The sequence below is a fragment of the Mustela nivalis genome (genome assembly GCF_964662115.1).
Source record: "Mustela nivalis genome assembly, chromosome: 14".
NCBI lineage: Eukaryota > Metazoa > Chordata > Mammalia > Carnivora > Mustelidae > Mustela > Mustela nivalis.
In genome coordinates, this window is record NC_139033.1 from 68,812,233 (window position 1) to 68,837,528 (window position 25,296).

General features: G+C 47.5%; 1 protein-coding gene across 1 annotated transcript in view; it reads right to left on the reverse strand.

Moving 5' to 3' along the window:
- Positions 1-24,525, reverse strand: part of ENOSF1 (enolase superfamily member 1) — a 27,472-nt gene extending 2,947 nt beyond the window's left edge. Inside the window, exons 1-14 of the mRNA XM_082699826.1 lie at positions 24,322-24,525; positions 17,772-17,880; positions 14,167-14,282; positions 12,365-12,451; positions 11,917-11,943; positions 9,315-9,387; positions 9,158-9,196; positions 8,514-8,596; positions 7,709-7,743; positions 7,010-7,097; positions 5,343-5,477; positions 1,979-2,020; positions 1,082-1,211; positions 738-837 (exon numbers count right to left, since the gene is read on the reverse strand). Of these exons, the coding sequence (XP_082555952.1) occupies positions 738-837; positions 1,082-1,211; positions 1,979-2,020; positions 5,343-5,477; positions 7,010-7,097; positions 7,709-7,743; positions 8,514-8,596; positions 9,158-9,196; positions 9,315-9,387; positions 11,917-11,943; positions 12,365-12,451; positions 14,167-14,282; positions 17,772-17,880; positions 24,322-24,405 (1,148 nt within the window). The 5' untranslated portion in view covers positions 24,406-24,525. The remainder of the gene's footprint in view (positions 1-737; positions 838-1,081; positions 1,212-1,978; positions 2,021-5,342; positions 5,478-7,009; positions 7,098-7,708; positions 7,744-8,513; positions 8,597-9,157; positions 9,197-9,314; positions 9,388-11,916; positions 11,944-12,364; positions 12,452-14,166; positions 14,283-17,771; positions 17,881-24,321) is intronic.
- Positions 24,526-25,296: the final 771 nt, after the last annotated feature.

Consider the following 25,296-nt stretch of genomic DNA (forward strand, 5'->3'; position numbering starts at 1 on the left):
TCAGTCGTTGAGCATCTGCCTTCGGCTCCGGTCATGATCCTAGGGTCCTGGGATCGAGTCCTGCATCTGGCTCCTTGCTCAGGGAGGAGCCTGCTTCTCCCGCTGCCTGCCACTCCCCCTGCTTGTGCGCATGCTCTCTTTCTCTCTCTGGCAAATAAATAAAATCTTTTTTAAAAATAAATCAAAATAAATCCATGTGTGTGCAGATTATTGGAAGACTGTCTTAAAGTTCACCTGGGAAATCCTGAGAAATAAGATGAAACTAGATGTGGCCAGACTATGAAAGACTCCAGCGCTGGAACCAGGAGAAGCAGAGGATATAAATGTGATGAAAGCCATGTAGATTTAGAAAGGAAGGAATTCTGGGGGCGCCTGGGTGGCTCAGTAGGTTAAGTGCCTAACTCTTGATCTCACCTCAGGTTTTAATCTCAGGGTCGTTGAGTTCAAGCCCTAGTGGACTCCATACTAGGTGTGGAGCCAACTTTAAAAAAAAAGGAGTTCTGGTTTCCCCGGGTTCCACCCCACCTGCCCATCATGTACTTAGAAAACAAAGGCAGATACCAAGAACCCACCATCTAAAAGAAAAAGAGATCTATTCACTGCTGGGACTCCAGTGAAATGGCCCCATGGGAAAAAGTGGAAAGCAAAGCCAGCTTGGCCTTTGAGTTATAGAATGTGGCAAAGAACAGAGTTCTTAGTGCCTCTGCTCTCCAAAGCTGAATTTTATCCGACATTACCTGTTCTTGAGGCTTGCAGAAACGGATATGAAGTCAAATATAATCAGATGCTGAACCAATTCACAGAGGCCAACTCCACCAGCATGGGGGCAAACCGGAACTACAATAAAGACAGATCTCTTCTTAATGTCAAGTGGGGTGGGGGTGGGCAGAGGAGAGAACACCTGAGGTATTTTTCATTGCCCGCAGGTGATTACATCATTCATTATTACTTAGGGAGCAAATTGCAGGATGAAAATCGTCAAAGATTCTCTGATTCGGCTGAAAAGACCTTTCCAGAGGGACGCCGGTGGGCGGTGGGCGGGGAAATGGAGGGTTGGTATGTGGTTCCCAGGCGCCCTTACTTTCAAACTTTTTGGCCATCAGCAACACTGAAAGGTTTTCATTGACACTTCCCAGCCTGCAGCTGTCAATCTGGAGAAACTGCAGGGCTTTCGCTTGAAGGAGTTGCTTAAATATCACTCTATTGTGGCACTGGAAATAGAATTAAAATAAATAAAACCAGCAGAAGAGTTAACCTGGGCCTTCAGGAAGCCCGGGCTATATTCTTCGCTCTCATCTGGCAGGAAGCGAGCCCTGACCATGCAGGTGGGGGTCCTGACTGCTCACTGCTTCGTAAATCTGCTAGCGGAAGGGTGTGAGGCATGCACAAGTCCCACTGACTGGACATCTATTAGGGAATGACGGTCAGAGCGGCTGGCAAGGGGGAGGCGAAGCGAAGCATCAGGAGGGAATGTGGTGATGGCAATGAGCAGGTGGCTAGGACGACGGAAACCCCAAGGCCAGCCAGCACTGCTCCTTTCGCTGGGCAAACCGAGAATCTCTTCCTCCACGCGGCTCCGCGCGTGGGTGGACGGCTGTGGGTCTTGGCAAGCATTTGTGCTCTGTTTATAAGCATGGAGAGTGAACGCAGTAATGTTTATTCAATTTGGAAGCTGGCTTTCTTAAAACCATACTGTGCGTCTTACGCCCTTGCAGGAGCAACTTCAAACTGCTGCCTTGTAAACTTTGATTAGATACTTTGGGAAAGATACTCGGCTTTACTTCGTATGAATTGTCGGAAAAGAGACAAATTTTGACTCTCTCTGACTGCAGACTCTACCAATGTGCTGTAAAGCATCCTAGGTTCTGAGATTATGAAAACTTCCCCCCTCAAAATAACACAGGTGGTGGAGCCTAACATACGCCAGGGTCCCCAGTGGGTGGCCAGTGTATACTGACCCCAAGGAGATGTTACTTACCTGTTCTCCGGTGGCAACGCCAATTCCTAATGGGACCAGCGCCTATAAAACAGAAGACAACCTGATGTTATTTCCCAAAGATTCTGAACTGAAAATCCTAATTTAAAAAAAATTAACAGTGGTTTCACTACTCAGAGCTGAAGGAGGAGATGTCCCTGCGGGGGCTGTGTGAAGTTTTAGGAAGGGCAAAAGGTGGGCAAGGAGACTATGTGTGCACACAGGAGGGGCTAGCTGCAATGCTGCCATGAGCTCCCTTCCTGCTACAGCTCTGCAGATTCTCCCTGCAGCCCCTTCAGTGGGTGTTCTAGGACCCTCTCCCTTCAAGCTTAGCCAGTGGGCTTAGATCCACTTTACAGGTCAGGCAGAGCTTGTTCCTTACCTGGTGAACTCCTCACTGGGCGAATGCTGGAGTCTTCTTAACACAGCACTGCTCTCTCTGTGCTGCCCTCTGAAGCTACCTCACCCCCTCCACCCAGGCTCCGGCTGCTCCCCAAACGTCCCCACTGGGGCTGCCACAGGCACTTTCCTCAGGCGCCTTTGGTTTCTCCCCAGCTTATCTTCCCATTGTTTAGGGAATACAGCAAGGGAACCAATAGCTAACATGTCTGAGTCCTGCTGCCTGTCTGGTGCTGTGTGAAAGCCTGACTGAAATGGGTCCTCATCTACAGCCCGTTGGGACAGGAGCCACCATCATCCCGTCCCCATTTCACAGATGAGAAGCAGGTGCAGGGCTAGTAACCCACCCCAGATCACAGGCTGGAAAGGGGTAAAACCAAGGCCTAGACTCCAGGCCAGCTCCAGAGCCAGTGGAAGCTTCTTAACCACTAGACAGGAAAACTTCCCTGCAGAAAAAAACCCTTAATTTAGGAGTCAGGGGCTCCCGATCCTGCTACCTGTCCTGCCTCTATGTGTGGATGGGGAGTCATGGGCCTCCCAAGCCTCGCCTCCTTGTCCCCAGGTGAGGAGTTAAAGTGGATGGTCAGTGGGGCACCTTCTACTTTCCTGGTTTATGCTTCCAGAGACCTCTATATGAGTGCAGTTCTTTATCTCAAAACAAAACCAAAAACCAGAGTGGGGAAAAAGAGAGGGGTAGGAAAGCCACTTGGCTTACTCACTCTACCATTTTAAAGTATATGTTTCTGACACTAAATAGGTACCAACTTCTATTTCTCCCTTTTAAATATTTCCTGAGCCTGCTCTCGCCTCGCTGCCCTGTCCTTTCTCTGCCCACCCTCCGTGATTACTGCGAAAGCCTCCTACTTCTGCTCTTTGCCTCGTTTCTTTCTGCCTGTGTCACACAACACTGTACCACATCTCAAGCCATCCTACATGTTTTTTCCAGTCAAATCCTCTTTGATCCCACTCTCCCCTTCAAGACACTATGGTGGCTCACTTCTGCTCAGAGGGACCCATCACCCAGTCCCGGGGACCTGTCTTCCCCACACCCACCGACGTGCATCTGCACTCCACTGGGCATCTCCATGGCCCCACCAGGGCCGGCTGTCTCTGCAGCTGCCCCTGCCTTGGGTTGTCTGTGCCCACGTCATGGGATACTTCCTGAGGGGTTGGCCTCCCTCATAAAAACAAAACTTCAGAGGGCCGAAGCCCTGAAGAGCTTCTAATGAAAATCTCCGGGCAGGGGTGTGTGTTGGGGGGGCAGGGGGCAGGTCCCTGTGTGGGCTGGTGGGCAGCACTAGAGCCTGGCTGCCCCCAAAGAACCCCAAGGTGAAAATCTTTGTCAAACCATGGCCTCTGACCCGATTCTCAGGACTCCTCAGAAGCGTTCAGGTCTCTTTAAACTGACACGGTCCCCCTGTGGCTCCTGCTCCTCACCCCCCAACCCTCCATGCAGCTTTGCTCAGGGTCCGCTCGTGTCTTACCTCCCCAAGCAGCTCCACCACTGTAGCCCAGCCTTGTGTCTCCCTGCAGTGACCTTCTTCCTACTGTCCTCAGGACTTGGCACCCCTCCCGCCATGCCAGCTCTCTCAAGTTCACGTATCTTTGTTTCTCTGTGGCTTGGCTGTGACGTGGGTGAAGGCAGGGCATCCCTCAAACACAAGCCTCTGTGGAGGGCCTGACAGCGGGGGCTCATACCTTCATGTCCTGAGAGAAATGGGGCAGGATGGTCCCTGTAGGACCCACAATTGCCTGTAGGACACACTGAGGTGTCCTACCTCTGGGAGGTGTTCCTCCCAGAATGTGAAACTGCCCGTCCTCAGAGTGCAACTTTCTAGATCAGGGGAAAGTATAGCAATGCAGAACCACCTCAGGGGGAAACCTGCTCAGGCAGGCAGGAAGGGACATAAGGCCAGCAGACCTACACCCTGACATCAGAGTGTTGGGGGGAAAGGGGCATCAGAGGAAAACATAAAATGGGAGTTAGAGGTGAGTGCTGGTTGAGGAGGGGGAACTTGAGACTCAACATGCTGGGATGCCTGGTGGCTCAGTAGGTTAAGCCACTGCCTTCGGCCCAGATCATGGTTCCAGGATCCTGGGATTGAGTCTCGCATTGGACTCCTTGCTCAGCAGGAAGCCTGCTTCTCTCTCTGCCTCTGCCTGCCACTGTCTGCTTGTGCTCTCTTCCTGACAAATAAATAAGTAAATAAAATCTTAAAAAAAAAAAAAAGACTCAACATGCCTCGTGCCAGGAGCAGGTACAGCTTTGTTCTGTGCATAGATGCATGGGGCCCCCTTGGATGGACACCAGTGTATTCAAATCACACAACTCGTTCCTTCCCTGATTTCTCACTCTTCCAACAGCCTTTGGTTTAATGTGGCTCCTCGTGGAGCTTGCTCGGGTCAGAGGATACAAACACCTAGTGTCCCCAGAAGTTGGGAGTTCTCATAAGTGACCCGGCATTCTGGCTTTCTATTTATCAGTGCCGGACACTGGCTAAAGGGAGCCGCTTCCTGAGAAAGCATGTTCCTCAGATGTTCTGATGTACCAGGGTCTCCCTAAACCCAAGAGGTGGGAAGGCCAGTAGATCTGTGAGGGAAGTGCCCTGGTGCGGGGACCCTAGGCAGCCTTCTCTTGGGGTGGCCTGACCTTGGCATTAGCTAGCAAACCTTTTCTTTTGGGTCAGCCAGAGGAATCTACAATTTTGTTTCATTCGGGGTGAATAAAATATTTTAGTATCAGTCAGATTTCTGTATTTACGAAGTATGAAGTCGTGTCTATTAATCTTGGGTTTGCTGGACAGCCTTTCAATGTTTAGCAATTTACTGTCTCTAAAGAGAAACCTACAAGGAAATAAGCAAAGGAGTTTTAGGATCCTTAGCAAAGGATCCATCACAGCCAGTCCAGAAACCCAGCAAACAAACAAATATACGGCAGGAGTGGCAGAAGCAGGTGCAGTTTTTCTACCTTGGCAATGGTGGCGTGTCCCAGAATGTCATCTGGGGAGGTGGGCTCCTCAATCCACAGTGGCTTGAACTCAGCCAGCTTTGCCATCCACTCCACTGCCTCAGGCACATCCCAGCGCTGGTTGGCATCCATCATCTGCAAGGAGAGAGAGGGACCCTCTGCTGTGAGGTCTGCTGGTGCTGACCTGTGATGGGGCCCTGGCTCTAAGGGAGGAAATGCTGCCACTCAGTGCCCCCGATGGTTAAGCAAGACTCTGGAAGGGAGCCTGACATTTCCCCTGTGGAGGACCAGCACACAGCCAGCACGAAGGCGGCCAAAGTGCAGCCACCACGACTGGAACTGGGGCTCCAGATGCATCTTCTGAAAGAGGTGGCAAGCCAGTCGCAGGACCACTGTGATGTCTGCAGGTGTCCTGGGCTGGGCCCAGGAGAAGTGCTTGTGGGCCCTGGAGTTCTGGCCCAATCTGCACCTAGGTGCCACCCAACCGTGTCTGTCTTGCACTGTCCATTGTTCTAGAAACTATTTTAGCACCTTCCCAATCATGCTCATCAGTTCTGAATTTGTTCACTAGTCATTTTGACTCTTGCCAACTACGAGTCTGGCACTGGTTAATCAATAACCCAGACTCTCCCATTGATGAAGCACCTACTCAACCGGGCATTTTATGGATTTTGTCCCATTTAATATTTAGAACAACTCTATGAAGCAGTTCACATTAACTCAGTTTACAGAAAAGAAAGCTGGCATGCAGAGCAGTTAAGCAAGTTGCCAAGAACAGGAAGTCATGTAAATGGCAAGTTCAGGTCCAGGCCTCTAACTCCCGGGCCCTAGCTCTCTGGAAGCCAGGTGCTGAGCGGGCAGAGATAATGAAAGGGCTTCCCCATCCCTGACATTATCACACCCAGAGAAGACAGACATGGGGATGGATCTGTCTAGTAGGAAGTGCTAAGTCGTATGAGTCCCCTCAGGAGCCACTATGAGGATTAGAGGAGAGGACATCTAGAATCACTTTGTAGCATAAGTTATTTGGGTAAGAATGGCCCCATAAGACAAAAGTCACATTAACTTGTATATAGGTAGTGGCACTTCTGATCCTAGGTCAAGGACTCAACTTCCATTTCTGTTAACTTATGAAACATGCCTCCAAAAACCACAAAAACATCTTATAGTGACTTTATAAAAATATTTTACACGTAATAAGAAACATCTTATAAAAATATGAAGACAGGAATCACTGATCCTTACATTTATCTCAGCAAAAGTTAGGCATTTCTTCCACCTTGGCTCCCCGAGACTGGCCTATTTGCTGAACCAGGAGGGACAGATTTGTTCAGGGAAACTAGATAACGACACAGGAGGGCACCAGTGGGGAACCTGTTTGCTCAGGTGCGTCGCTGCTAGCAAGAAGGAACAATCCCTAATCTAGCTCTTACTTAAGGTTCTGCAAAAGAGAATCATTTAAAACTATCAGCTCCCTCCATAGTTGTTTTTTATTTTTTTAAAAAAGAGTTTGCCCACTGCAGGACCACAAAGCTGTGTTTCCTCTCACATTCAGCTTTAACGTTCTCGTTGTTCTTTAATCCTTGTCTGAAGTGAGTTGTATTTTGGCCCAGGGCACAGGCTTCATGCAAGGCTGCTCTTTCTCAGTGGGCGGGGAGGACATTTACCAGCGTCTTCTCGGGTCCAATCATATTCCGGATGAGGCGGCACCTACGGATGTCATCCTGGAGATCAGCACCCACTTTCACTTTAAACCTGTAAAAGAGATGTGGCTTGGTAACTGGGACCTATCCCCTAGCAGGGCGAAGACACGCAGGTTCTCTGCTGAAGTGGCTGCCTCTGCTGAGAATTCACAGGTGACCTTTTCTAGTAGCCACCTGCCCTGTCCCCCTAGGTCTCAGACAAGTCACTGGAAAATGACCTCAGGACAGTAAGGCCTCCTCTCCTGCTGACCCCAAGTCAGGGAACTAGGAGAGCTGTCAGATCTTTTTTATTTATTTTTTTTTTAAAGATTTTATTTATTTGACAGAGAGAGACACAGCTAGAGCAGAACACAAGCAGAGGGAGCAACAGGTAGAGGGAGAAGCTGGTGTCCCATTGAGCAGGGAGCCCGATGTGGGGCTTGATCCCAGGACCCCGGAATGAAGGCAGCTGCTTAACCAACTGAGCCACCCAGGGGCCCCATCACATCTCATCTTTGCAGAAAGAACCTGGCCTGTGCTGAAACTTGTCCCACGCATCCCTACGTGTCAGACTCTTCCTGGATGAACCCTGGCATCCTTGGTGCCTTTTGCTCCTGGCTCGTCTCCACTGCCCAGCCTGTGACAGGGAGAGTGAAGCCCATTATCACACAAACAGGTTATTACCTGGTCCAGCCGTCCTTCAGGGCCTCCGTGCAGAGCTGCGGGGAAGGGAGCACAGTTACCGTCACACACCCCGAAACTCTCTTTTGTCTAACGAGTACCCCGGTTGTCTCTGGTCTCCTTTCATAACCACTATGGTTGCCTCAGGAACCAGAGGAACTACCACGTGTTGGTGATGTAAAAGCAGGAGCAGCTTCCCCAACAGAGCATAACTCCTCATCCTTGTAGGATGACGTTCTTTCCTCATCTCTAGGGGAACAAGTTCTTAAATTGTTCACAACATTCCTAGGAGGGAAATGGAGAATTTCTATCCATCCCCCTTCTTAAAGGGAGGGTATTCTGCAGCCCCCTGAACACGTGGACGTACGGGAAACAAACAGAAGCTAGTCTTCCTCTCGGCGGCGAGGACAGTGTGATGGCAAAGTCACAAACCAACCACATTCCAACTGCATGCTGGGCGCCAGCGCCAGGGCTGAGGGCCTTACACAGCAGGATTCTGAATCCCCCCAAACCACCCACAAGATACCTATCATTTCCCCATTTCACAGTGAGGAGATCAAGGCTCAGTGTGACACTGCTGCCTCCTGCCAGGGAATCAAACCCCGGCCTGTCATGATCCAGAAGCCAAGAGGGGACACGCTAGGTCACGGGGTCCCGCGCCCACGATGTAAATGGCTTCACTTCGCTCCAGCGTTACGTACTTTCAGAATGAGGCCTTGGGTCCAAAATGATTTAGAAAGGCTAACAAGAAAACTCCAGAAAGCCAGGAATATAAAACCTGTCCACAACACCAGGTCCGAGTGCCCACCTGCCTCAGCTTGTCGTCTGAGTAGCCCAGCCAGGCGCACGATGTGGTGTAGGCAGGGTAGCCTTGCATCAGCATTTGTCCTTCTGTGCAAACACAATGCCAGTCAACATTTTGTGCTTTCCAGGGACCTTCAGAATTACAATTGCCTTTATTATTATTATTTTTTAAGATTTACTTTTTGACAAGAGAGAGAGAAAATGCGCAGAAGCAGGGGAAGTGGCAGAGGGAGAGGGAGAAGCTGGCTCCCCACTGAGCTGGGAGCCCGACATGGAACTTGAGCCCAGGACCCCAGGACCATGACCTGAGCCAAAGGCGAATGCCCAACCGATCAAGCCACCCTGGCTCCACAGTTGCCTTTAGCTAAGCTGCTGCCCCCAGAGAATCCAGCCTGTTCTCCTTCTGACCCTGAATTTCAAGTACACCCAGCCCCAAGCCCAGCCTCTGGCCACATTCACAATCCTGCAAATACCAAGGGTCTCAAACTCGCTCAGGTCTTCCCGTTTGTCACACCCAGGACGCCGCATCTTCCAGATGCAACGCTTTGTCAGAGGGCCTGGCTGCGGGGCACGGGCATTTGGAAAGATGATGACCCTCAAAAGGACAATGACAACAAAAATAATGAAGGAAATTTCCTCACCACCCACCTCTCTCTTTTTTACCAACTTGACCTTTCTGCAGTATTTCTGGAAAAAAAATGAGAAGCATCATCACTTTTTCAGACAAAAAAAGCAAGCTACTACATTATTTAGACATCAGTAGGTACCAGAAAACTTTCAGTTCCGTCACTCAAGTATGACTCACCATAGGCTTCCTCCTCAGTCAGGACGTCTGTGATGTACCTGAAATCAATGCAGGATAACAGCATCCTGGGGTCCTGGCAGTGTGACAGGAGAGGGGAAAGGCCCAGATCAATTCATGAGCAGCTTAGGTTCCTAAGGACAGACTTATCCTCTCTGGGAAAGGGCATTCAGGATTTGTGTTAAATTGTTTGGTTCTGTCATTCCTTGGTACAGAGCTCTTTGGAGGGTCAGTGCCACCTCCCCAAGACATCTTCAGGCCCTCGTGCTGCAACCCCTTACTCCCTCCCCACCCCGTCCCTCCCCAGACATCTAGGCTCCACCATCCCAACTAACATGGCTCCTGGAAGGAGGATCTGGCAGGAGGCAAGCAAGGGCTCAGCACGGGTTCAGTGGAGAGATGAGTACCTGGCTTCCCTCTCTATTTACATCACTGCTCCACACTTCATGGCTTACGGTGATGCTGGAGCAGCTCAGCAGGAGATGAAAGAGGGCTGGTCTCAGAACCAGGCCCTCCAGGGTCAACCCTGTGCCCACCATTTATTAGCAGCCTGACCATGAGCCATTTCCTCTTTTTTTATTATTATTATTCTTATTATTTTTTTTTAAGAATTTATTTATTTGACAGACAGAGATTACAAGTAGACAGAGAGGCAGACAGAGAGAGGAAGGGAAGCAGACTCCCCGCTGAGCAGAGAGCCCGACATGGGGCTCGATCCCAGGACCCTGGGATCATGACCCGAGCCGAAGGCAGAGGCCTTAACCCACTGAGCCACCCACGCGCCCCCCATTTCCTCTCTTGTCAACTCACTTCACCGACAGGACAGAAGGGATTCACCACAAACGACCCAGCACACTGCCTGGCCCTGGACCATCACTGGCTGCTCTCTCCCCACCTCCTCCCGCCCCTCATTCACTGCTCAGACCATGCTGCCAAGGCCAACATCCTCATCTGGGCCTCTGGCTGAGACCCCTCCTCATCTCAATCTAACAGCTGGGAAGCAACCAGTAGCTTTGCTCCCACTTAGGTTTTACTGTGACCAACAATACTCCACTGGTCTGTGAAAAAGTGTAAAAGCTGGGAACCCGGCTGGCTCAGTTGGTGAAGCATCTGCCTTCAGCTCAGGTCATGATCCCAGGGTCCTGGGATTGAGTTCTACAGCCAACTCCCTGCCCAGCTCAGCGGGGGGTCTCCTTCTCCCTCTGCCCGCCTCCCACCCCCGCTCGCGCTCATGTGTGCTCTCTCTCAAAAATGAACGAAATCTTAAAAAAATGTGGGGTGCTGGACGACTCAGTTGTTAAGTGTCTGCCTTCAGCTCAGGTCATGATCCCAGGATCCAGGGTCGAGCCCCACACTGGGCTTCTTGCTCTACGACTCCCTCTGCTTGTGTTCCCTCTCTCGCTGTCTCTCTCCGTCAAACAAATAAATAAACATCTTTAAAATAAATAAATAAATAAAGATGTAAAAGCTCTTTCAATGCTGAGATTCTGCCTCTTTCTAGACTACTGGCCGCTACTGAAACAGGAAATAGGGTCCAAAAGAATGAAGTTTCAGGCATCTTCTCTAGTGGCCCTCAAATCATTCCATTTGGGAAGCCGCCTTTTACACCCCTCTGAAAGTCTGACCTTGTGCCTAAAGGCAGCTCATGTCTTTCCCCTTTGGATGGAGCCCCCATGCCACCTGCAACCACATCAGAGAGCCGGTGTGATAGCCTCCTGTTTTACTTTCTCCCAGAGAAGAGGCAATGTCTGCCCACCGACAGTCTTCAAGGCCATGGTGTTCTTTGTGTTTCCTTAATTGTGATGTCAAACTCTTGCTGACCGCCAGGGGTTCAGCAACCATGCAAGACATCATCACCGTGAGGCAGCTGATGCTCAAAGAGGTTAGTGACATGTCTAAGGTCAACCCACCAGGAAGTGATAGAGCCCAGATACAAAGCCAGGTCTGCCTGGGTGTGAAGCTCATGCCCCTTAACTTGTCCAGACTTTTTTTCCTCCTCAGCTGCCAGGTGTTCAGCTCTACCATAAACATATCAAGAAACACGGAAACATCGAGGTGCCTTATCGTCAGCGTTTGGCTCCTTCCCTTCTGCAATCAGACAGCTGGAGACCACCACAGTCTGATTTGTCACTTCCTTTTAAATTCAAAGTGACCAGACAATATCTTAATAATATATCGTACATATTATTAAGATAATAATAATATCTTAGCAACCTCTTGTTCTTCAGGAAGCACTTTATTTGGTCTTTAAACAAGTTCTACAAGGTTCTCAGAGAAGTGACGACAATCCCCTTTTCATAGTTATGAAACAGAGGCTCAGGGAGTTTGCGTTACATGTGAAAACTCCACAGTGGGGGAGGCAGGACCTAAACTCAGTGTTTCCCGTGCATCACTCTGCCTATGTGAGCACAGCCAGCTGTTACTTCAAATATCAGAAAAGAAATACTAGGATCTAGTGGGATTTTGCTTTGTCATCACTACAGTGACCCAAAGACAATACTGAATATATTTACTAATTACCAAAAGCAAGTAATCTGTGAAATCCATCTCATTTACATTACAACGTTATTATAATTCTTTAACATTATAACAACATTATACTTACCATGTCAACAAGTAACTTCCACAGAGGCTTGGAGAAAAAAGAAAGAGAGAGAGAGAGAAAGAGAGAGGGAGAGAGAGAGAAAGAAAGAGAAAAGAATTGTAAAACATGTGTAAAGTAGCCTTTTTTTTTTCCTAAAAGAAAAGGAAAACTCCCACTCTCAAACACCTGCCCTCTGGCTCACCTGTGTGCCCAGGTCTTGGGGTCTCTAATGCTGCCTCCTGACTCCTTAGCTTTGCTGCCCTCCTATTTCTTTCTCTGCCCTTTAAACCTACTCCTATAGTTTCCTAACTACTGCCAGGGAGATAAAGAATCAAACAATTCTTTATATTTCTTTTGGAGGCCTGCTGTGTAGGTCTTCTGCCTTCAGAAGGTTGCTCATAGAGTAAGTGTTCATCTCTCTGCCACACGTCGGATTTTCCACAGAGCAAGTGCTCCTTTGATGAGTTACCTTTCCCTCCTGCTTGGCCCACAGGTCCCAGATGGCGTTGAGAACCGCTGCGGTAGCCAGATGCACAACACCTTTCTCAGGACCGATCTGGTTAGGAAGCAAAACACATCAGCATTTCTTAGAAATGAGAGGTATTTAGGTCTCCTAGCCAGGGACACATTTCAAGACTTAAAAGGCATCAATAAAGGCTCATGTAGAGGTTAAACTTTTTTTTTTTCTAACCTGTAGAAAAGTTGCAAGAACAGCACAAAAAACTTATACGTTACCCCCCTACTCTCTCTCTCTATATATACACACATATACATATACAAATAGAACATATATAATATTGATTTTACTGAACCGTTTAAGTTGCAGATACCATGCTTCTCAAACCCTAAGACTTCTGCACGTAGGACCTAAAAACAAGAACGTTTTCTCACATAACTGTAGTAGTATAACGATCAAATTCAGGGAACAGAACATTGATAGACTACTCTGTCTAAAAGACAGTCCATAATCACATTCTGCCAACTGTTTCAATATTTTATTAACATATTGCATTTGGTTGTCTTGCCTCTTTAGACTCTTTTTATCTGGAATAATTTCTCTTGTTCTTCTCAAGCTGCTGTTGACATTTTTAAAGTGCACAAGCTGGCTGACTTGTAACAGTGTCCCTCTATTTGGGTTGGTCTGGAGTTCCTTCATCACTGGGATTCAGGTCATACTTTTTTGGCACAAATTTTAAGTAGACAGTAATGTCACTTTGGTTTTTTATTAGGGTTATGATCTCTCAGCACTTAGGTAAGTCAGGGTCCACTGGGCTGTTGCACTGTGAGGTTACCATTTTCTCTAAGTATGGAGATTAATATTATCCCCAAATTTGGGCATGCATTGAAGATTCTTGCCTCAATCAGTTATGGCTACAACATTTGCAATACAGTGATTGTCTAACATTACCATTCTTTTTACATTAAGTTTGTATTCTACTATAATGACAAGCTTTTCCTGGTTGCTTGTTCACTACCTAAATGGACTCATGGATTCTTACGTTATTCCATGAGTTACAAGCCATTACTAACATATTTATTTTGATCCTTGAATTGTCCCAGATTTGGCCAGTAGGAGCTTCTTCAAGGGAATGCCTTGAAAAACAAGTTCAACTTGCTTTGCAGAAAGTTCAAAATGAAATCCAAGGCAAGATGGCAAGTGCCTTCCCTTGTGCCTTTCTCCATGAATGGACAAGACCTGGAGCAGAGGTAGCAAAAGACAGAGCTGATGTCAGGAGACAAGGCAAGGACCCAGTTATTGGACTGACCTTACAGGGATAGACTCCTTTCTCTAGAACCTCACTCTTTTCATGCCTTGAACTTAGGGTTCAAAATACAAACCTTTACACATAAAAGTACTCTGGTCTCTATCTTCTTAACTTTGGTTAAGAAACGTAAGATTCACATTTCTGGCTTTAATAACTTCCTCTCTTAACTCCAATACTACCCACATTATCTCTCCTCCAGAAAGGCTGCCTATTCAGTATTTAATCTTCTAGGGGGTCTAGAACACTTCTCCATTCAAGGAGTGGGAGTAGAGATGAGGTCCATAGGGCTCTCAAAATCCAAATGTGTCCAGATTCAAGTCTTACAGAAAGGAATCAATTACCTCCAAACACTGATGGTCTAAATAGTTCAAGCCCTAATTTATCTCGATACAATGTTTGACCTTGGAATTATAAGCCTGTTTGTTTTCGTATTTGTTGCCATCAAAGGACATCTTAGACCTTAGTAACACTACTTATAGAAGCATTCTTTAAAAATGGCCCTTACCCATCTGAGCTGCCCGTCACTTGTGAGCTGCCTGTAGAAACCTCTGAAGTCACCGACGATGTCCCTGAGGTCCTTGTTAAGCACATGGTGGGCGAGGGCATTCACAGCACAGACCACTATTAAGTAAGGATTCAATTCTTAAGTATGTTTTGGTATGAACTCAAAAAATTAAGACATGAAAACACCACAAACTAATGTGGGCGTTTTATGAAAGAAACTTCATATACAAAAGATACTTGTTTTTAAAAACTGCCCAGAATATGTCTTCTGTGTTTTTTGTAAGTGATACCATCCATATGGAATAGCTGTTAATCCATAGCTCCGTCTGAGTATAGCAAACACATTTTGAATGGTTGCCATGTGAAAAACAGAACCACAGATATGAAAGTTTATATAATATTCCCAGTCTATTTTCTTGTTCACTTGGGAAAGTGTCTGTACAGGCAGTTTCAAAACCAAACCTTGCTAATTCATTGTTCCTAAAAAATAAGAAGGGTCTTATTTACCACCAAAGGGAAAAAAAGACAAAAAAGAGAGAGAGAAGTACCTTCTAATTAATATCAAGCACAGAAAATATCTTGAATTCACAGTATAACACACTATTACAGATGAAAAGAGGGCACCTCCATGGCTCAGCTGTTAAGTGTCTATCTTCGGCTCAGGTCATGATCCCAGCGTCCCGGGATCAAGTCCCGCATCGGGCTCCCTGCTCAGCGGAAAGGCCTACTTCTCCCTCTCCCACGCCGCCTGCTTACATTCCCTCTCTTGCTCTCTCTCCCTCTCTCTCTGTCAATTAAGTAAATACATACATACATACATACATACACACACACATAAAATCTTTAAAATAAAATAAAATTTAGTGCATTTGACAGAAATTTGGGTACTGGTGATCATCCATGGTATGGGTTTCAAACTACTTCAGGTTTGCTTTGCTGCCATGGGTGAGAAATTTGATCTGAAGAAGTTGGCCATTGAAGGCAGTGCCTTGCTGACTGACTCCCTGGGATTGTCTAGCCCAGGAAGGACAAGTCAATAAAGCCTATGAATGACCATGGGTTCCTGTACCTTAGGGCTGGTGTGAACCCTTACAGCTGTTTTTCGTCTCTTTAGAAATTTTTCTTTCTTCATATTTTTTCCCTCTGTTAAAAGCTGTATTTTTTAATTCTATCCATAAAACAATAACTAGAGCCCTCCCTCCCTTTCTCACACACTATGCTAGCACTGCCTTCACAGTAATGAGGAAACCACTAATTTTACTTTTTTTTTTTTTTAAAGATTTTATTTATTTATTTGACAGAGTGAGATCACAAGTAGACAGAGAGGCAGGCAGAGAGAGAGAGAGGAAAGCAGGCTCCCTGCTGAGCAGAGAGCCTGATGCAGGACTTGATCCCAGGGCCCTGAGATCATGACCTGAGCTGAAGGCAGCGGCTTAACCCACTGAGCCACCCAGGCACCCTTACTTTTTTTTTGATCATAAAAGAATGAACAAGTAAGTAGGCTGACAAAGGCACAGAAGAACTGTGATGGACTAATGGAATTTTTTTCAACTTTAATGCAAATGCCATATAACACATTCAGTGAGACTGGTAAATTGCCTGAAACATGGAGGAAGGTTAAAGTTAAAATGGGTTTTCTCATGTTGTGGTCGGCAAAAGGCGGAAGCCGACTCTATCACCGCCAAAGAGCCATTTACTAAAGGCATAGAGGATGGAAACTGATTTATCCCTGGCTAAGGTGCCCCTCAGGACAGCTGGGAGGGGACGGGAGTGGAGGAGGAAGAGAAGTCAGTGAAGACCCCGAAGCACAGAGCTCAGCAACCAGGGAGAGGAGCCTCCTATCTCCTATCTCATGTCTCAGTGAGCACGTGGGGTCCCTCCTCTGTGCACCCGATTCAGCAAAGTTCAAAGTCTAAGCTATTAACAGAGTGGTTCCAGAGGCCCGTCCCATAACATATTTTGTAAGTTTGCTGAGTTTTATGCAACTTTTGGGGGCCGCCCTATATTGCCTGCAATAGAGAGAAGGCAGCGTCATAAACTTGGCTTAGACCAGACACAATTACGGGGGCCGGAGAAGCTGACACACAGCTCACAAACCTAGCGTGGTCAGCGGTTACTGCCTAATGGAAAACATTAACAGCAAATGGTTGACTTAATGGAGAAGGAGAAGGAATCACTGCAGAGTCTCCTCCTGCTACCTGGCAAATTCCTAGCTTCAGGGAATAATCTTTAAGATTAATCTCAAAGGCTCACCTCTGTTCTGAAGCTGCCCAAGACCCTCCTGGACAATGAACTAACCTTCTCTCTATATAACCTGCGCCAGCTTTTGAAAAATCTATCCTTCTCATGCTGCATGATCCTTTCTTTTATGGCTGTATGTCCCTGAGACGTTCGTGCATTCTTTCTCCATATACTCGAGATTCTGTCTCCTTTGTCTGTCTCACTAAAATCTCTCTCCAGTGCCTGACACATGGGAGAACCTCAAAGGAAGTCTGTTACAGAACTGGCTGAAGGCACGATGGAAGGCGAGCCCTGTGAAAAGTGGGACAGTAGCCACTTTGCACCCACTTACAGTACAAGAAAAGTTCCCTTGTCCTTACACACACGCATATACACGCACGTGTGTACGTGTGCACACACACCTTTCGTCTGCTTGACAATACTAAAATCTTTCAGTGGACCAAAGACTTCTACTTTACATCTAAGGGAGAGCTGACAGTGCAAATAGCTGACAGGGAGAGGTATTGCATCAGCACCAAATTTAGAGAATCCGTGTCCTTCCTTCTTGGATCCTCGCACCTCAACTGTCATCATTTGGCTTCAGACCCTCATGATCCACAGAAACTGATCTGGCAAAGGTCACCTTTTGTACTTTTTGAATTTTGTATCTTGTACAGGGATTAAGTATTTCAAAACAAAAATCAAAGAGATCATTTGTATTTAAACGTTGAGGAAAGAGGGGCACCTGGGTGGCTGAGTCAGTTAGCGTCTGCCTTCGGCTCAGTTCATGACCCTGGAGTCCTGGGATGGAGCCCCGCATCAGGCTCCTTGCTCAGCGGGGAGTCTGCATCTCCCTCTGTGCTCTTCCTCTTCCTTTTAAATAAATAAAAAAAAAAATCTTTTTAAAAAAATGTGGAAAGCAAGCACTTCAGGGAGGGGCTAGCTGAGCAGCTATCTGGGCCTCAGTCTCCTTATCAAGAAAATGAGGGGCCTCAAGACCCCCACTGAGCTCTCCCCAAATCTGAGAGAAGAACTAACTCATGGCTCGTGCAAACCTGCTTTGCCCGGATGACAGCTCTGAACCTGGGCAACCAGAGGCCCTTCCGCCATGAGGACCACTGTCTGTCTATGTCATATCTCTGGCCACCTGCCTTTCTCAGTCAGAGAAATAGGCCAAGATTCATGGATATGCCCACAGTCCATTAACCCCTGCGAGGAGAAGGGCCAAGTCCTGCCACCATTTCATTTCTCCCCATGAAACAAATAAACCACAAGATACTGTTTTTACTCACCCTGAGCAATGCAAATACAGAGAAAAGTAAGGTCACAACTGGAATCTAAGTGAAAATGAAGCATTCTAGAACCTTATAAGAACATTCCACTCACCAACTTCCGTGCCTTTTCCCAGAGTGAAGGTAAGCCCATACCCCTTGAGCCCGTCTTCCGCATCCGTCTCTAAGATGACATAGGCAGCCGAGTAGTCAGGGTCTGTGTGCTGTGGGAAATATGCACCCCACCCCACAACGCAAACATGAGAAACCCAAAGGTACACCTCAGAGCATCACATAAGAAGAGAAAACACAACAGGGGATGTGCGCGAAGAGCTCCAGTCTGATGCAAGCCTTGGGGCACCGCCCCCCCCCCCCCCCACCAAGTGGAGGAGTTCTGAATGGACAAAGGGAAAGTCCTCCTGACAGATTCATATCATTTCAACGAGGGCAATGTATACATTTTTAGTGCCAGTTTGCAATTATGCCTCCTCTGATGATAAACTCAGATTGTAATCCAGGAGTTTTCGCCCAAGCACCTCTGCCAGCTCTCTGAACAGAGCTGCATTCATTCACAAGCAGCCTCAGATGGAAGCAGCCAAGGCTTCAGAGCGCCTCACAGAAAACTGGACTTTTCTTCGCTGCAGCCCGTAGCAGGGCTCAAAAGACAACGGCGCTGGTTCAGAGGAGATCACTGGGGGAACGCAAGGAATTAAAACCTCAGGACAAATTAGCCCATTTTTTGTTTTGTTCTTTTTTTAAACTTGCTACTATCAAATGGTATTTTGGTAAGTGTTTACTGACTGACTGTGATGAAACTCAACACTACCTGTTGATGGGGGGAGGCAGAAGTGAAAAACCCAGTCTGTGTCTAGAAATTTCTCCTACAGTGGGGAGAAGAAGTCAACACACAAGAAGCAGGCGAGGACTACTGTGTGGTCAGTGAGAAGGACCCTGGAGAGTAAGGGAGCAAGCAAAGAGGAAGCAGGGGACAGAGACATGGGGATGGACAAGGGACGGCACGGGGCAAGAGAGAGCAATAGGAAACCCTGAGCCTTGTTAGACAGAAGGGAAATGCCCCTGGGGTGGCAAGTGAATGGAGACAAGACTGGAGAGGTGGTGTAGGGGCAGATAGTGGAGACCCCCAGAAGCCAGGCAGAAGATCTGCATGCATCTATAAGGAAAGTAGGATGACGGATTTTGCATAGGGCGGTGACAATTTATTACGGTTTTTATTGTTATTATTATTACTATATAACATTTGTTGCTCTGGCACACTACTTTAAAAGCTATTTGATTTAATTTAACCCTCATGACAATATCACAAAGTAGGTGCTAGATTATCCCTACCTGACAGATAAGAAAACTGAGCTGTTGTTGTTGTTTTTTTAAATTTTATTTATTTGAGAGAGAACAGGTGAGAGGGAGAGAAAGAGAGCATGATCTGGGGGTGGGGTAAGGCAGTAGGAGCACAGCAGACTCTCGGGGGTTCAATCCCAGGACCCTGAGATCATGATTTGAGCTGAAGGCAGACGCCCAGCCCAATGAGCCACTCAGTTGCCCTTAAACTACAACTTTCTTAAGGGAAAATGCATCTGTGCTCCCCCAGCAACCTGCACAACTTCTGATACGTAGCCGGTGCCCAGGAACCCTTCACACTGAATGCCTGATGCCAGACAAAGGCCGCCTGTCTACCATGTTTGCCTCTTCCCTTTCCCTGGGTTTTGGGATCTAAACTGTCTCTTTAAACTCAGTTTCCGGGGCACCTGGGTGGCTCAGTCGGCTGGGTGTCTGCCTTTAGCTCAGGTCATGATCTCAAAGTCCCGGGACTGAGCCCCCTGTCAGGCTCCTGGCTCAGTGGGAACCTGCTTATCCCTCTCCCTCTGCCCTTCCCTTTGTTCATGCTCTCTCTCTCTCAAATAAGTAAATAAAATCTTAAAAAAGAATGTTACAGTTAAAAGCCATGGTTACAGAAGCTCTAATAATAAGAGGCAGGACGTGGTAAGTCTCTGGGAGAAATACAAACTATGGAAGCCAGGCAGGGAGCACTATTAGTGGCACGGATCTGAAGCTGGAGGCGGCTTTATGATGAAATTAGAATCTGAGGTGGTTGGTCCAGGATGGGGAGCTGTTCAGTAGTGGGAGAGGGCATGAAGGGCAGGGACAGAAGAATCACCCTTGGTGACAGTGACAGTGAAGAGACAGAAAAGGGAAAGACTGGAGTGTATTTAAGGGTTGGTGACAGCCTGGTTCGGCTCCTGATTTCCTGAGAGGCAAGATTCAGAAATGAGATCTGGAATCACTGGTATACAAGTGGGTACTGAAGCTGTACACACAGAGAGGGTCTTATTGGGACCAAAGCATGAGACTGTAGGGCCCTTGGGGCCTGAGCCTTGCAGAGGGAAGAAGCAGGGTCAGTAAAGGAAGCAGCAGCAGCAGCCAGCCAGGGTGGAAGGGGAGGCAGCCGACAACGTGCCACGCAGACCCTGAGAAAGGACCCTGGAGGCAGAAATAACAGTCCATCCCAAAGAAGGATGGAGACAAAGTTCGCTTCAGATGAAGGAGGAAGGAAGTACTTACTGTAAAGGAAGGAAGGAAGTGCAAAGGTTGGAGGCAACAGGGATGAACCAGTGATTTAGTCTTTGGTGGGGAAGGAGCAGACACAGAAGCAGAAGAGGGTGTTAGGGTCAAAAGAAGGGGATTCCAAAGTGCGAATCCCTGTCTATATGTGATAGAAAAGGAACCACTGGGAAAAGAAACTGAGGAAGAAAATACTGGAGATAGGGGGAGGAGAATGGGGCCTCCGCAGTCAGGGAGAGTGGGGATGGATTCTTTTGGGAGAAGGACAGGACTCACAGAATAAAGGGAAACACGGGGGTGAGTTGGAAGACTGACAGGTGGAGATGGGGCCCAGGGTGCATTCGTTTTCAGTCTTCTCCATGATGCAGTGGGCAGTTTTCCAAGTGCTGGGGGGTGTGGGACTGGGAGCTGGAGGAGCGGGGAGCGTGGTCTGGGAGCATAGCCACTCCCGGGAGCTCAGTAGACAATGGGGAAATAAGAGGAAAAGTATGGGCTGGGAAGTGGTGGTGGTTGTGGCACATGTCAGCTGGAGCTGGGCTATGAGCCCACAGCCCTGGAACTCTCTGGAACCTTGATGAGTGTCTCGACAAGCAAGCAACTTATAATGCAGGCCTGAGTGTTCCACATTTCCTTAAAGGGGAATTAAAAAAAAAAAAAAATCACAGGGGCGCCTGGGTGGCTCAGTGGGTTAAAGCCTCTGCCTTCGGCTCAGGTCATGATCCCAGGGTCCTGGGATTGAGCCCCACATCGGGCTCTCTGCTGAGCAGAGAGCCTGCTTCCTCCTCTCTCTCTGCCTGCCTCTCTGCCTACTTGTGATCTCTGTCTCTCAAATAAATAAATAAAATCTTTAAAAAATTAAAAAAAAATCACAGATGCAATCCTTTACTTTTAAGAGGTTGGGGGACAGTTTCAGTTTCTTTCATGAAAATATCCTGCTTCTTCTGATCAGGAAGCCTCCTCTGTTTTTAAGTGCTGAACAGAGCTGAATTGCTGAGTTCAGCATGCTGTGAGGGCTGGGAAGCAATACCCCAGGAACTGCAAAGCAGCGCATTCTAATAAGAAGGCACATGAGAATCAGCACACAACACACCTCTTATCTCTGGAAGATAAATACTTAAGTATTTATGAGTTTGTAACACAGGTATCAGAGAATCTCTCTTGATCCAGAGGTCATAAACAACTTAGACCCAGAGACAAATTCCACAGTTCTTAAATTACTCTACTTAAAACCAGGCTACTTCAACACTTCACAAATTCAAAGCCCCTTTTACTTCAGTTTCCTCATATGTAAACAGTAATTACAGACAATACTTTCTGGTGGCATTCTCTGTATCAGGCACCTTACGAGCATCTCATTTACTACATAAAGCAGATATTATTATACCTATGTCGCTGATAAGAAAACTGAGGCCTTGTAAAGAGCCTGATGTCCATTGGCAGATGAATGGATATAGTAGATGTGGCATATATACACAATGGAATACTACTCAGCTATAAAAATTTAAAATGTCATTCGCAAGGACGTGGATGGAACTAGAGGGTATTATGCTGAGTGAAAATAAGTCAATCGGAGAAAGACAATTATCATATGATCTCACTGCTATGTGTAATTTTAGAAACAAAGCACAGGATCATAGGGGAAGAGGGGAAAAAAATAAAACCAGAGAGGGAGATAAACCATAAAGAGACTCTTAATCACAATAAGCAACCTGAGGGTTGCTGGAGGGGAGGGAGCTGGGGGAAGGGGTAACTGGGTGATGGATATTAAGGAGGGCACATGATATAATGAGCACTGGGTGTTATATAAGACTGATGAATCACTGACCTCTGAAACCAATAATACATTATATGTTAATTGAATTTAAATTTTAAAAATGGAAGAAAAAGGAAAACCAAGACTTAAGAGAGTGGTTTAACCCACAGCTGCTACACTTCAGAGAGCCAAAGTGGTTGCATTAGAGCAATTGTTTGATTTTTACAAGCCAGTGAAATTTCAAACATTTGGAGATCCACAAAGGATTGCCAACTGGGTGTTTTTAAAGTCATTTAACATAAGAAGGAACACAAAGATTTTAAAAAGTGGGAATAACTTCACCTCAGAATAAAGGGCATACTTTTAAACATAACAATTTGTTTAGTCAGCATTTTCCACGAGAGACCTATCTTTATTTTTTTTTTTAAATTTCAGCATAACAGTATTCATTGTTTTTGCACCACACCCAGTGCTCCATGCAATCCGTGCCCTCTCTAATACCCACCACCTGGTTCCCCCAACCTCCCACCCCCACCCCCCCGCCCCTTCAAAACCCTCAGGTGGTTTTTCAGAGTCCATAGTCTCTCATGGTTCACCTCCCCTTCCAATTTCCCTCAACTCCCTTCTCCTCTCCATCTCCCCATATCCTCTGTGTTATTTGTTATGCTCCACAAATAAGTGAAACCATATGATAATTGACTCTCTCTGCTTGACTTTTTTCACTCAGCATAATCTCTTCCAGTCCCGTCCATGTTGCTACAAAAGTTGGGTATTCATCCTTTCTGATGCAGGCACAATACTCCATAGTGTATATGGACCACATCTTCCTTATCCATTTGTCCGTTGAAGGGCATCTTGGTTCTTTCTACAGTTTGGCAACCGTGACCACTGCTGCTATAAACATTGGGGTACAGATGGCCATTCTTTTCTCTACATCTGTATGTTTGGGGTAAATACCCAGTAGTGCAACTGCAGGGACATAGGGAAGCTCTATTTTTAAGTTCTTGAGGAATCTCCATACTGTTCTCCAAAGTGGCTGCACCAACTTGCATTCCCATCAACAGTGTAAGAGGGTTCCCCTTTCTCCACATCCCCTCCAACACATGTTGTTTCCTGTCTTGTTAATTTTGGCCATTCTAACTGGTGTAAGGTGGTATCTCAATGTGGTTTTAATTTGAATCTCCTTGATGGCTAGTGATGATCAACATTTTTTCATGTGTCTGATAGCCATTTGTATGTCTTCTTTGAAAGGAGAAGTGTCTGTTCATATCTTCTGCCCATTTTTTTTTTTTTAATATGATTGAGAGACCTATCTTTAAAAAAAAAAAATCTCAAGTACCCAAAGAGCATGGGTAATGAATGTAATGATATCACCTTCCCACGTAGGAAGCACAACATTAGAGGGCAGACTAGAGTCCTCTGGTACTCATTCCCCTCCCTCCACACGTAATAGGTAAGTATCATCCTAACATAGACGTTTCTCACGTCCCCTCATGTATGCACACATTCCTTACAGACTCATGCAATTTTTTCTCCTCCTTGGACTGAGGGCAAGGAGGATCCAGTGGATGACAGCCCTCGGGGAGACCCTGTCTAGAGCTCCTTCCTATATTTGGGAACCCCTGCAGGGACCCTGGTAGGGATGGAGGGTTTCCCTCCAAACACTGTCAATAAGCAAACATGCCCTTCAGTATTTAGGTAGAGGGCTGTGGTTTTACAACTTCTCCCAAGACTGGTACTTGCATAACTCTCTACAGTGACAAACCCTTCCTAACAATGTTTTCAGGTAATTTCATGAGGCCCCTCACATGCCTCAGAATTACCACGGGCTTGTCTGGTTTTCCAGCCAGAGTGCGACACCATTTCAAAGACAGGCCCAAGATGCCCAGAGAGGTTAGCGTCTTCTATAGGTCACACAGTAAGTTGTGGGGGAGGCAGGATTCTCACCCAGAACAGCCAGGCCCACCACCACAAACCCCACCAAGGTTTCAGTGCAGCAGAAGCCAGCAGGGGTTCTAGGCTTTCACCGGTGGGGCTCCAACAAGAGCATTTCGCTGTTGCACATTACGCATTCTACCCTTTCCAGCAAAATACGAATCATAAATGTAACAACAGGAAGCGCAAAACGTCGACAAAGGCGGGGGCGGCGGGGAAGCCCAGGAGTTGTGGATAGTTTCGGGTTACTTTTACCCCCCCCCCCACCCCTTCGCGGCCTCCTCCACGGCAAAAGCAACGGCTCCAAAGTGGGGAACCCCCGCGACCCGCTGGACTCCCCGCGCCTACGTGGGCCTGGAGGTCCGCGGCAAGAGGCACCCGGCAGTCGCTCAGCGCTTACCATGGCGTCGGAGCCGTGGCCCTCCAGCGACGTGGGGAAGCGCACGTCGCGCACCGAGAGCCTGGAGATTCGGCCACGCACCATGTCGCCGCACCGCCCGAGCTGCCCGCGCCGCCCGCTCCGCTCCGGACCCTGCGCGCGGCGGGAGGGGCAGAGCCCGGCCCGGCGGGCGCTGATTGGCCGCCCGCCGCGCACAAGAACTCGACGGGACCCCAGGGGCAGGCCGGGCTCCGGGCTCCAAGGGACGGCTACCCGCGGCGTCTGCAACCCCGTGCTACCCCGCAGGGCCCTGGCGTGGATTCGCTGCAGCTCTGCAAGGTCATTTTCATTTTATTGGTAGAAATGAGATTCAGAGAGATCGAGTGACTTGTTTGAGGCCACACAGCAAGTTAAAGTTAGTGGCGGAGTGTTCCGGCTGCAAATACTGGGCTGCGCGTCTTCTGGACTGCAAGGACTGTTGAAGGGGGAACTTGGTGAAAGCTATGGATTAGAAGGCACATTGATCCTTGGCTTTGAAGGACAACACACCCCCTTTCAGTTCCTACTTTTGGGGAATGCTTTGAATACATGAAATGTGTGTGTGTGTCTGGAATATATATGCTCAATTTACTTTTTCAGAATGGGTCTGTGGCCTGGTTAATAAATTCTGAGTACTTCGTATTCTGAAGATGTCTTTTTCTTCTGGATTTGAATGGTTTTATTATATAAAAGTCTTAGTTCAAATTAATACTTAAGGTTAAGTCCCTCTCCCTTCCCCCCAAAGGAAGAGAGGAGTGTGGGAAGGGCAAAGGGAGAGGGAGAGAAACTTAAGCAGGCTCCACCTTGGGTGTGGAGCCAGACATGGGGCTCCATCTCACAGCCCTGAGATCATGACCTGAGCTGAAATCTAGAGTCCAATCCTTACCCTACTGAGCCACCCAGGCACCCCTGAGTTCCGTTCTTTAAGAATAAGCTGGGGTTTCAACCCCCTCTAGA